General features: G+C 46.1%; 1 protein-coding gene across 1 annotated transcript in view; it reads left to right on the top strand.

Annotated features, from left to right (window-relative positions):
• Nucleotides 1-13146, top strand: part of TMEM86A (transmembrane protein 86A) — a 28952-nt gene extending 15806 nt beyond the window's left edge. Inside the window, exons 2-3 of the mRNA XM_056353393.1 lie at nucleotides 1734-1998; nucleotides 6180-13146. Of these exons, the coding sequence (XP_056209368.1) occupies nucleotides 1734-1998; nucleotides 6180-6607 (693 nt within the window). The 3' untranslated portion in view covers nucleotides 6608-13146. The remainder of the gene's footprint in view (nucleotides 1-1733; nucleotides 1999-6179) is intronic.
• Nucleotides 13147-13204: the final 58 nt, after the last annotated feature.

Below are 13204 nucleotides of genomic sequence, written 5' to 3'. Positions count from 1 at the left end.
AATTTCTATCGGATGCGAGCACGATTTTGAAAGCAGTCTTCTTGGGATGCCCTTTATTTAGGTCTTCCTACTTTAGAGATTGCATTCCCTTTTAAGACACTGCATGTGAAGATGCTCTTCACTGCCTTTGCCTCTGTCTTCCAGCTTCACCAGACTCCCTTTGCTTGTGTTTGTAAAAGCTCCTGAACGTTGATGAGTTTAGGCTTTATTAACTGAGCACCGTAAGCATGGAGATACTTGCTGTGCAGTCTTCAGCCATTCTAGGTATCTGCAATGAAGCACACTGCATCAAAGAAAGGTAGCTGCTGGGTTTGTGTCATGGCAATGCCACACGATGCAGGGAGCATCCCATACATTGGGAAAAAAAGACTGATGTTTCTTTTGCAGGTTTTTGGAGCATGGGCTCCTTGTGTGAGACAAGCAACCTGAGAGTGTCAGACATGGATGTTTGGGTTCTGAGGAACTTTGAAGTGTCAACCCAGCTCTGACGCCTCTAAATTTTCTCCTGTGTTCTTCTCCAGTGTGTGAGGCCTCTGTGTGCTTTGGCCATGAGTAGTGGGAAGTCGTGGTACTAAGCAACTAAATCTTGCTTGACCCAAGGTAATGAGAAGATTGAGAGTGAACGCCTGTTTGCAGGGGAGCTTTGGAGGTTGTACTGCCTTAGATGCAGGAGGAAACAGGCCTCCTAAAAGACTCCTAAAGGGCAGGCACATGAGGCAAACTCTTCCTTTGCTCCTTGTTTGGGCCCTCAGCTGCACTCCAGGAGAAAATAAAATCATAGCTTCGTTTCTCATTCAGGGTTTTCCTCACCTGCACTGAAATGCAGAAGTATGGCAGGGGGGCAGGTGAATGCAGTATTTCTTACCACTGACCAGAGTGGTCTCAGCCAAGCGTATGTTGAGAGCAGACCCAGCCTGTGGAGTCTGTAGCTCTGTGCCCTGCCTCTGCTGTGGCTTTGTTGTGAGTAGCCTGGTGCTCATGCTGCATATTTGTGTCTGGATATACGCAGTAGAGCCCTGAGTCAAAATGTTTCCTGCAATCTGGGTGCTGTATTATTAGTGTAATGCTAGGACAAAGCAACATGTGATTGATGTTGATATTACTCAGCTGAGGAAGTGACATCCTCACCTGGGAGGTTGATGTGGTAAGCTCTGAAGTCACATGGCGATGCCAACAGCAATGTCCAGGCATGAAGCTACAGGGCAGGAGAGATGAGAAGAGAGGTTGTATCCTCAGGGTGACCTGCAACTGCCTAAGCAAGAGAATTTGCCAAAATGGGATGGAAGATTTGCACTTTTATTGTCTTGTTTGCTGCTGGGATATTCCTGGGGAGTGTGACATTTTCTCAGCTTCTGGAAAGGAGTTGTATCAAAGAGGTTAGTTTAAACACAAGAGAGGTGGCAAGGACTGCCAGAGGTGTTTGACTGATGGCCTACATGTTTTCAGTAGAACAAATAAAGAGAAAAGGTATCTAAAACTTCCTCCATCTCCACCACCCAAAACCCATCCTGCCAGCTGAGAAGTGTTTTCAGCAGAGGGGGTCACAAAGTTCTAGGCTGAGGATCATGGTCACATTCAACCAGTCTCTCTTGGGGTAGATATGCTGGTAGTCAACAGTACACATGAAAGAGCAGCCTGCAAAAGGAAGGAGATAGTTCTGTTATGAAGTTTATTCCACTGATGCTTCTGATGATCCTATTCATTTATCTTTTTCTAATGTTTGTTTCCTATAGGTGAAGAGTGAAGGCCCCAAACTGGTGCCCTTCTTTAAAGCCACTTGTGTCTATTTTGTTCTCTGGCTGCCAACTTCCAGCCCCTCCTGGTTCAGTGCCCTCATCAAATGTCTGCCCATCTTCTGCCTGTGGGTTTTCCTTCTCGCTCATGGAATTAACTTCTTAGTGTCACACCGGAGTGCCAGTCGCATCCTAGCAGGACTCATATTCTCAGCAGTGGGAGACGCCTTTCTCATCTGGCAGGAGCAGGGCTACTTCATTCATGGTGAGTGTCCTAAAGGGGTGCCAGTGTCCAGCTGTTACCCTCTTTATTTAGTGATGAGTCACTGGGCCACATGTTTTGTTCACTCATGTACAGCTTAAGCCTCAGGCAATGGGAAACACTCACACCTTGACTAAAATCTGTCATGGCTAGAGAAGTCACATCATGAATGAGTCGTTCTCTTGAGCTTCTCTTGAGCTTCTCGAGGTAATTGGGGCACGTTTGGTTTCCTGGCACGTGCTCCCAGCATCTCAGCTGGCTGGAACTGGGAAGGTGGCGTGGGCAGAATCCTTGGGGAAGAGAAGGAAATGCTCTTGGCAGCTCTCATGAAGCTACAGGGGGTATTCACCTCCTCTTTCTCTGCAGGGAGATTTGTCAGCCCTTTGGTACAAGGATCAGAAATAGGACACACAGTGCAAAGGTGCTCAGTGGCAAACAGGTGGAGAAGACCCTTATGTTTTGATAGACAAGCCCGTAGCCTGGGGGAGGTGTTTAAGTGGATACTAGAAATAAAAGCATCAGAGATCTTGTCCTGCTTGCGGGTTCATCAGTATGAATCATGCAGCCTGTTGTACAAGACCTGTCTGTTTTGCAAGGCATGTAAACGATGAGGAATCAAGGACAAACCTTACCACAATGGCCAGACAAAAAGATCCACATCTCTCAGAGCAAAACAAGCTTGTTTGATCTTGCTAGTTTGCAGACTGGAACTTAATGATTTAGATTAATCATTTAAAGCCACGATGAACCTGCCTGCAGCAACATTCTCCTTGGCCTTGGACTGTCACAAGAAATCAGCAGCAGTTGAGTCCTTCACTAAACTGACTGGTCAGGTTTCTCAAGTTAATTTATCTAGCACAGGGATCTCACCTAACACCCACCATTAACTGGCTGCTGTGACTGGCCCACTGGAAAATGTGATAAGAGGGACATTTTCTGACTTGTGCTGTTGTCAGCTCTGAAAGTCAAAGGGTTATTTTTTCCCTCTTTCAGGTCAGTATTTAGCTTTATTCTGGGATTCCCACAAGCTCTTTCTTTATGAGAGGGAAGTGTGTGCAATGCCAGACAGGAAAGGCCAAATGCTCTGAATCTGGTTTTAATCCTGCTTCCCAAGGGCTTATCTCAATCTCATTAAAAGTTCATGTAAATTTTTTTACTGATTTTAGTGGGGTTTAGATTAGGCCCTGAGGACTGGATCTCTGGCTGAACCTCAGGCATGTTGCTGAGGAGCTCCAGCCTTCTCTTGGGGTGCCATCCCCTTGGGGCTGAGTGTTGGCATTCCCACTGATTGGCCTCTTCCTAACAAGGGTACCTGGCTCAGCACAGGTCACCTCAGCCCGACGGCTTGTGCTTCTGTTTTGCCTCCTGGAATTGCTCCTCGAGCTGTGGCTTGTAAAACATTCAAGGCCTGATTCTCACCACAACTGTTTTTCTACATGGAATCTTCCATTCCCACGTAGCTGGGATATGTTTGAATTCCCTCTCCAATCTAGCACTAGAGGAAGATCAACCAGTCACAGCAATTCAGTATCTGGTTAATGTGTTTTAATCTGCAAGTAAGTTGGATTGTCGACCCTAGTTTTACAACTGAGAAATGTTGCTTTGCGGGTTTAGACACATTTTTCTTATTACGGAGAAGAAAAGCTCTCTTGGAGCATTCTGAAAATCTCTGCTTTCATCCTGGCTGTCTCCTGCCACAGTCAGTGCTAATCTGAGCTACTATCTTCAGTAGTGAAGTGTTAACATTTGCATTTCAGCCGCTAGCAGATACAAGTGCACCACCCCACTTCATCCTTCACCTCTCCTGCAAAAGGTATTTTCTCCTATTTAAAACACAGCAGGCTGCGGTTGTTCACAACTGACAATATTCAACTTTTTGATATCATCGTTCATGGGAATCTGAAATTTCAGGAGACTAAGGAAATACTACATAGAAATGTACTTTCTGTTCAATTTCTACAGCTTTCGGGCTGAAGAAAAAAAAGTTGAGAACTGGGGTGATTTGAATAGCTTTTGAGATAATGAGTTTATAAAAGCACATTTATTCATTACTTTATAGGGAAGTGAGAGCCTGGGAGCTACTCCTGGCACACTTGACTTTTTTTCATTTTTGCTGTTTCAGTCCATTAATAACATGCTATTTTCTGACTAGTGTCTTACTGCACGTAGAAGATTCTTCACTGTGGTAGCATCCACCTCCTTTGCTAGCAGGCACCTAGAAACAATTTATGCATTTGTTGAAGAAGACAGGGACTAACAAAAAGGCTTTATTGCTAGCCTGAGGGAAGACTCCAGGGGTAGGGAGGGATAAGGAAACCTGGGGGAAGGAAGTGGACAGAGAGGAGAAGTTCTGCCTGATGTGGTTGGGAGGACCAAGCCAAAGGTTGAGGAATGCACTCCCCCTCCCTGTGCAGCTGTCGCCGCTTTCCCCAGTTCCTGGCTTGATTTGTGGATGTTGAATGAGCAAATCTGGGAGCTGCCTCCCTTGTTTGTAACCAGCCCCACCGTGTATCGCCAAACTCCTCCTGCCTTTCTGGGCTTCTGCTTGGCTTCTGCATCCTGTCCTCCTTTCCTCCTCCTTGTTGCCAGCTGCCTGCATGAAGGACAAAACATTTTTCAGTTCCCCATCCCAGAAATCTCCATATAATGCCACTGAAGGAAAAGCCACCCCTCGCTGCTAGGATGAAGTAACTTCTCCTTATGAGCCCAGGGCTCTAACCTCTCCTGCATTAAACACTACAAACAGCTCGTCCTGTATTCCCACCTTGGTTTCCTCAGTGCTGTGCCCATGATGTGTAATAGCACTATGGAAACATCAACTTCTCATTGCCCTCCTTTGCACTTCTCTTCCTTCCCCTTTACACTGTCCATTTTCTCTAGCCTCAGCTTGCAGATCAGATCTCTGCCAGCCCTCTCCCTCCTGTGGGTTCCCCTCTCATGCCAACATGGCTGAGCTTTCAGTGGATGTCTGATCTGGTCCTCCCCAAAGGCAGGGAGACACTTGCCCTTCTCTGAGCTGCCTCAACACAAGAATATTAGGATGAAGAACTGTCTGCCAGTGGCAGGTTTTAATGACTGCCCTTTACACCACAGCATCATGCTTTAAATGCTAGCCAGTGTCCTGCTGGAGGACTTGGCTTCCCAGATCCTTTTCTCCATTTCATGCTTTAGAGCTGCCTGAAAACTTTCAGTTATTCTAGTAACCCTGCCAGGATAAAGTGGGGTAGCCTGCAGCTGCACCACGTGTGGGTCGGGGAACCAGAGCAGCAGAGGAGCTGGACTCAGTTTGGGGCCCTACAACTGGCATGACAGCTAGTAGTGAGCAGCTGTACAATACACTGTAACATTTTTTGTTAAATGGATTAGTGGCAAGTGAGCAACATATGCATGGTACCTTCTGACACCCACATCTGGCATTTCTCAGGGGTGTTGCACTTCAAAGGGAAGCTGCCATTTTATTTTCACTGATTCATTCTAGCTAAGGTTCATCTGAATTTTGCAAATAGCCATAAAATTGTTGGCAGAGTCCCTGAAAAGAAGTCAGTGCAGTCCCTGAAATATGCCAGCTGCTTCTTTTCAGCTTAGGTTTCTCCTAGCTATGAGCAGAGATGAGTAGAAGCCAGATTTAGTCCCCAAGTGCCTTTGGATTTTGTGGCTTAAATACAGTCAGGCTTTGTATCTGGGTTCAGAGGGATTGGTATCTTCTTTCACATTTTGTTCCTACACTGCTCTGGTTCCAGCCTTCCCGTTCCACATGTGACCTGTGAGGAAAACACTTTGGACAGTCAGAGGGGATGATCTTTGGTATGCCTCGCCCCTACCCTTCCATCCGAAGCAGGGGAGGAGGAACAGCCTGGAACACAAGCTTTGTTCACCTGGCCTCTCAGCAAGAAGGCTTGCATCACAACACAGCTGTACTTGGCTGCAGCTGTAGATGCGGGGGCTTCGTTCTTAGGGTGGGAGCTTGGTGCCGAGGCTGGTCTCCTCTGCACAGATTTTTATACCAAAATTGTCCCAAGTGGTCAGTATGGTTCCCACTGATTACCAGTGTTAAGGATTATAACGCTTCTAAGCCTGTGCTTGTTGTGGTATATTTAAGACCCAATATTGCCACATTTTCTTCCGCTGCCAACTGTCAGTTGCCGATAAAAGGTCACACTTGCTAAGTCAATGCCTCTTTCCAGGTCTGCTGATGTTTGCCATCACACACATCCTGTACTCTTCAGCCTTCGGCATGAAGCCTTTGGACCTCAAAGCTGGCTTGTTGATGGGCCTTGTCTCCAGCTCCTGTTATGCCTTCCTGTACTCCTACCTCTCGGGCCCATTCACATACCTGGTAGCTGTCTACATCGCCTTGATCGGCTTCATGGGCTGGCGAGCAGTTGCCGGCATGCAGCTGTGCAACGACCTCTGGACATGGACCAAGCTGTCAGCCTGCATCGGTGCGATGCTGTTCATGGTGTCAGATCTGACCATTGCACTTAACAAGTTCTGCTTTCCTGTGCCCTACTCACGCTTCATCATCATGGCTACTTACTATGCAGCCCAAATGCTTATTGCACTGTCAGCTGTAGAGAGCAGAGATGAAGAGGACTTCAGAAAGAGAAGTTAGATGGAGTGCCAATAATCTGTGAACAACGTGGGTTATATCTCAGGTGCTGTAGCTGCATTCACCCCTGAGAGAGATCTCCATTTCTCTGAGCACATTGGTGATGTTGGTTTTGCTTCTTTGAAGCATTACTTTTGGGGATTTTTTTTTTTCCCCAATGGCTTTCTCTGAATACAGCTTACTTCAGTGTGGAGTCCACATCAGAAAGCTTAGACTGTCCCTGCAGTAGCTACTCATTCAACTTTTCCTCCTTTGAAGTGCTGTACTACTGCATTTTAATTGTTAGTCTTGAAACTGATGCTGAATGTCTGAGAAGGGGAGGGCTGATGGAAAGGAGGTTTGGCCATGCACTGTGTTAGACTTGCTTTTAATAGTATACTGGCAGACAGGCACAGATCTCTACTAAAGTCAAAGGTAAAAATGAATTTAACCGATGCTTGTCTCTTTTTGTGCATTACAAACTCCATATGCAAACTGAAGGTATTGCCTCTGCTTAGAGGAAGCCTGGAGGTAGACAAAAAACAGTGTGCCCAGATGGGGGCTGAGCTTTGGAGTCAACGGCAGCATGTGGGGCAGCCCCCAGCAGAACCAGAATGAAAGCAAAACACCAAGCAGAGAGCACAGAGCTAGAAGTACGCTGACATGCAGTGCTGTGTGCTTTGATCAGAGCTGATCAGTGTTCCAGGGCAGGTCTGTAGGTGCAGGTCAGTGTTGCCATTGTGGCAGAGCTAGGAGTTTGGTGGGATTTCAGGGACATCTGGGAGCCAGGCCAGTGCATTCCCCTGGCCCTGTGTGAGCAGTTACATGGTGCCTGCAGCCACCAGTGACAGCTGAGATGTAGTGGGCAGATGAGGAACTTTGATTTTTACAGCAGGACCTTGAACATGTCTCTTATTAATGTACACTCTAATTGCCCTCAGTATGGCAGACAGGAATCTAACCTTTACGCCTTTTTTCCTTAGTATCCTAAGAAATAGTATTCTATATACTCATTAAGCTTTACAGTACTGCTGTTTACAGTCTCTCTCAAATCTTTGTGAGCATTTCCTGTGGTCAAGGCCCTGATTTTGGATGCAGATCGCTCTCTTTTGCCAGCTGGTGGTAAACAAGTGTACCGCTTGTTATTGGAAAGCCCCTTTTCAGCAGAGCTTCCTGAAATGCACTGTCCTGTGTGCTCATAGTGCCTGCCATTTCCTTCTCAAACTCACATGGATACTGTGAGAATGCACCATCAGGGCTGGGAAAGCCTGCTTCATTCTGATCCGTGTTTCTTTTGTTGGTTTGTCGGCCCATCTGCTGAAGCAAGATTACTTCAGACTCTTAAAAAGATATAGGAAGAGGCTGACCTGATTTGTGATCATGTGTGGGTCTTTTTTCTCTTATTTAGGATATTTAACAGCAAGCTCTCTTTCTGTTTGGAACTGTCTTGAGTGTGCATTTTCCTTCTGTCCATCCCAGGGCTGCTCCCGTGGGCTGAGATGCTCCCCTGATGGCTTGTTTTAGGATACGAGTGCACCCAGGTGTGCAAGGAAAGCTTGCTGAGGGTTCCTGCACCTCTTCAACCGGGCAGCCAAACAGCCAGCCAGAGCAGACTGCACAATTCAAATCCAGACATGCTCCAACAGCACCTTGCACACGCTCAGGTGGGCAGGGGGAGCAGGAGGGGAAGCCCTCAAGACCAGCCTTACGGGCTGAAAATCACCGTGGTCTCCATATCTAGCATTCCCAGACCAGTCCAGGCAAAAGCCTGGCACCAAGTGCCTGGCACTGTTGGCACTCTGCAAGGGATGCAGCAGGGGCAGGGGCAGCTGAGGAGACCCTACCAACCCTGCTAGCCTGTCCCTTGGTGGTGAGGTGCTGAGTGGGTTTCCCACTCCTCCTGGCCTCGAGAGGTGGGACTGGGTGGGGAACAGGCACTGCCTCCCCACTTCTGCAGCAGTGTAAATGCAGCCAGTATTACAAAAATCTAGGTTCACCATCCTGACCCCCTGGAGTCATCTGCTGCTTTTCAGTCAAGAGATCAGAAAGGTCAGCTGCCTTATTGAGAGGGAAAGCATTGTAAATAGCACAGCCCCATGTAATCTCTTCCCTTTAATGCTGTTGTGTAATATTGTCAGTATTCATTCACTGGCGCGCCGGGGCCTGGCTGGAGTAAACTGCTAAGGGAATTCAGAGCCCTATAACATCTTCATTCATCAGCGTTGCTTATCTCCTGGCTGCAGCTTGAGCCCTGCAGTGTAGCTCTCTGCGGATGTTACCTGCTGTTACTCAGCTTGACTGTTTGCAAATCTCTTCCTGCAACAGACTGACCCAGCTATGAGGAAATCTAAGCATCTGGGGTGAACCCCACTGTTTTCCCAGCATGTGAGCCAACAGTGTATCTCAGTCTGATGTACAGCTCCCTTTCATGGGTCAGTCCAACACACTCAGTCCTTAGCTGGCAGTTCTTCAGAGGAGCCCCCTGCACCCTGAGCTTCTGTTTGCTTTGCAGAAAATGCATGTGTGATAGAGTAAGCTTTATTTAAAAGTTAGAATTTTGATTCTCTCTTTCTTCCCCTCTAGAAACGAGTAGTCTTCAGTTTCCTGAAGATGGCTGAGGTGCTTTTCTGTGTGCTTTTTCATCTTGGCTTGCTTTGTTATCCTGCTCCAGTATCAGCTACTGGATACTTGCAGAAAAGGATCTCTGAGGTGTCATTGGGAGGCCTGCCCTCTGCTCACCACTGGCCATCGGAGGTGCAGTTTCTGGTGGCAGAGGTCTCTGGGTGGCTGTAGCTGGAACAGCAGAAACATGTGCTGCCCAAGTGGCCTGTCTCTTGCTGTCCCCTCAACCTGGAGCAGGCTGACTGGGATGCATCCTGGCCAGCCACGCTGGCTCCATCCCAGTGCTGCTTTAGCCTTCCCAGGAAGGTGGGGCAGAGCCCTCGGCACACCAATTCAGGAAGATGCCTGGCTGGCTCAGAGATTTGCCAGTGAAGCCTCTGAGGTCTTCAAAATCTCTCTCCTGATCTGCATTCCTCCTTTTGATCTGTATTACTTGAATGAGGCCATTTTCCTGGAGACACTTTCCTGCTGGGAAGAGACCAGCTGCTGTGGACACTGATTTGACACAATTTTGAGTTTCATAAACCCTGCAAAACACTAACCAGTTGCTGACAGTCTGTCAAATACCTTTTCTTGGGATTAAAACTGTTCCCTCAACCCCAGTGAGGGCAATTTTCACTTTGAAAAGGGAGCAAACAAGAAATGGGAATGACTTGACTGTCTGTGGCACTGCCTGTGTGGACCTTCCTGTTGTCTCTGCGCTGTAAAAGTGTGACATTTGATCCATTCTTCTCCTTTACAGGGGTACAGTTTTTGAGAAGCACCCGGTCCCTGGCCCAGGGACATCACAGAAGGAATGAAGTAACCCAGTGGGGTAGTGTGTCTGGCCCCAGCAGTATCAGCTCATTTGCTTGCTAAGTAGAGAGAGGGTTGCTTTGCACACTGCTGTATTCAAACACCTCTCTGCAATTCCTGTCTGTGGTCGCTTCAGGTTACGCACATGGTCCACTTACTTTTGCTGTCTTTCCTTTCTGTAGTTATCACCCTCTTGGTGATCCTTTGGCTCCTTATATAGACACCTAGAAGATGCAGCACATCTACTTCAGCCTTGTATCTCTTTCTGTAGATAGATCCTCCTCACACAGAACTAACTCCCAATGAAGTCAATGAAGCAATGCTAATTGCAACTGGTTTTTAAATGCTAGTAATGCTTCTGGGCTGTGCCACTTGCACTGATGTCAGCAGGGTGAAGCTTGGGTAGAAATCATGGGCTGAGAAGAACAAAGCCAGAGGATTTTAACAGCTGTAGTTCTACTACTAAGAAAATTGTATTTGTGCTTTATACCTGGCTTCTTACTCCTCCGTACTGAGGTAACTGTAAGACTGACTGGTTTAAGAATTGTTCTTAACATGGCTTTTAAGCAGATTGCTGACAGTTTCATGTTGTAATCAGTGGAGGTAACTGATATATTTTTACACAAGTATATAAAATTCCCAGCACAAACTTTGCTCTTATTTTGAGTGGCTCTTCAAAGTTTTCTGTTCCCATAGTTTGACACTTAACACCTGCATATTCTCAGCCTGTTAGCATGGTAATTTTGGGAGCTGTTCTGGAATAAGCAGATCAAAGCAAACAGCAAGTGTAAAGCTCACTGGCAGGTGGCTCTTTCTTTTTCCTTGGTTTCTGGATACAAAAGGGAGCTCTTTTAAGCAGAGGCATCGTCATTGCATTCTTGGAAGAGGTTGGGAAGCTGCCGACTTCCTGGAACAGAAGTCCTCCTGGGTACTTCTCCTGCCTTTAATCCATGCTTGCTCCTTTTGTGGCCTTGGGGGTCAGTCACTTAAATTTTCTGGGGCCAGGTCCTCATCTGGTGTAAAAAGGCACAAGTCTATGAGGGCTAGTGCTGTGCCACCTTACAACAGTGGGGGACCAGCACCCACTCCATTTCTAAAATTGGGATATTAGCACTTACATACCTCACAAGGATGCTGTAAGGATTAATGCTCATATAGTACTTTGAAGATGTAAAGTGCTACAAAGTACCAAGTATTATCCTACCTTTAGTATTAAAAATGCTTTTAGGGATCTGCAGGACTTCTCTTAAGCATGGAATGTGTGACTGCCTTTTCAGTTTGCATCGGATGGAAAGCAAATGCAAAATATTTATTCATACTGGTTAACAGGATGGGCTCAGGGCTCAGCTGCGCTTGAACTTTGAGAAGGATTTAGCTGAACTCTTAATTTCAGCTCTGTAAATGGCTTTTAGCTGAACTCTTAATTTCAGCTCTGTAAATGGCTTTTAGTTCTTCTAAAAGCCTCAATCAAACTCTTGGATGTGAACCTTGCATCCAGATTTTGCAGTCTGGCCTTATCCCTTACTGTTAGCTAGAATAAATCTAATCCAGGCAAAACACAGTGCTCTCACAGTCTGCTATGGCTGTTGAAAAGACTGGAACAGAAAACTAAATCATTCTTTTCTACCTTCATTCTGCAGAAGGTCAGCTAGGTTTCATGGGACAGCTTGCAAAGGGATGTTTAATTTCTGTGATTGTTAAGTTTTACTGGCTTTAAAGTCAGCAGAGAGGGAAGACCTCACCTCAATGGAATCAATGGAAGTTGTCAGATCCTTCTTGAATTACTTCCTTTTCATGTGAATCAAAGAAATGGCAGGTTCTGTACTGAAGAAAGTGCTTGTACCAGCAGCCCTAGGGCCCAGAACAAAAGCTGATCTAGAAATACAGCTTTTAAACAGAAATAAACCATCACCATGTTCTCAACCAGTATAAAAATGCCACTATTCACTGATCTCAAATCTGGACCACAGCTACAAACTACTCTGTTCTGGTAGCACTAGCTGCTGTACAAACACAAATGAAGGTGAGGAATTATACACCAAGGAACATGAATTGTGTACATGTGAAATGGACCATAATTTTGAAGCAGCTGCAGTAAAATCTTAATACGAACTCAGAAGCAAACACAATGCAAATTTTTATGGTTTCTTTAAAATGTTTGATGGTTTTAGTTTTCTTAGTTTGGAGAAAATTTTCTTAATGTTATTTTATTTTTGCTGTTATTGTAAAGAATAAAAATATACAACTCTAGATAGATTACAAATGAAAAAAACGATGGCCAGTTGGCAGAAATGCCAAAACTTGTGTGGCTTGTATTGTTTCTGTGGTGATGCTATGCTGCTGTAGGATAAGCTGATGGAGTGGTGTGATGGCTCAACAGTGAGGCTGAAGCACAAGACCAGTCTCATATAAGAAGGATGGGTTGAGCCACTGAGACTGCAGTGGGAGCACGACTGGGCCAATTTGGATCAGTCAAAAGACAGAAAGCGCATCAGGAAATAAAAGAAGCTTTTTCATGACAGACAAAAAGCAAGAAACCAAAGCCAGCCTGCTGGGTGACAGTGCTGAATCAGTACAAACACACGTATCTAGACCTCGCTTGTGCAGGCTCCTGCTGGGGCAGCCTTTGCTCCTAATCCACCTGGGGAGCTTTGCTTCAAGCCTGTGGTGCTGGCAGGGTCAGGCCAGCGGCACCTGATGCTTTGTTAAATAAAGCTCCAAAACCCAGAAAACAAACAACAAGAAGGAAGGAAAAAGCAAATGCCACTGGGTAAGTGGTAGTTCTGCCTGACTGAGACGGCAGACTGACTGGTCTGTCCTGAACACTAATTCCGTGTCTTGTACCCATGCCAGCCTCTCGTGCCAGCCCCTCTCCCACACATTCCAGGCAGAATGCACTGAAAGATAGGACTGAAGCAGCTGCTCCCCCCCAGGGAGTCAAGCATTTTGCCACCTCTGAAAGTCTCTAGCACTTGCTTCCTTTACTATCATTGTAAAGGTCACCACATGCAACATGGCCACTTGATCTAGGATCTTCTCTTAACACATTTTTATGCTGATTTTACTGGTTTAATTCTTTGGAATGTATTTTTTTTTTCTTCATTTCTTCTGTGGGTAACAGCAATTAAAAATATTAATTTACTGGGCATTTTTACTGTGCAGATAATGTCTTGTTGCTCATTTTGTTTCTGCGACAGTTTTAGC

Source organism: Falco biarmicus, chromosome 10, assembly GCF_023638135.1.
Source record: "Falco biarmicus isolate bFalBia1 chromosome 10, bFalBia1.pri, whole genome shotgun sequence".
Taxonomy (NCBI): Eukaryota; Metazoa; Chordata; class Aves; order Falconiformes; family Falconidae; genus Falco; species Falco biarmicus.
The sequence above is the reverse complement of the archived record's forward strand: the minus strand, read 5'-3'. Positions and strand labels throughout refer to the sequence as shown.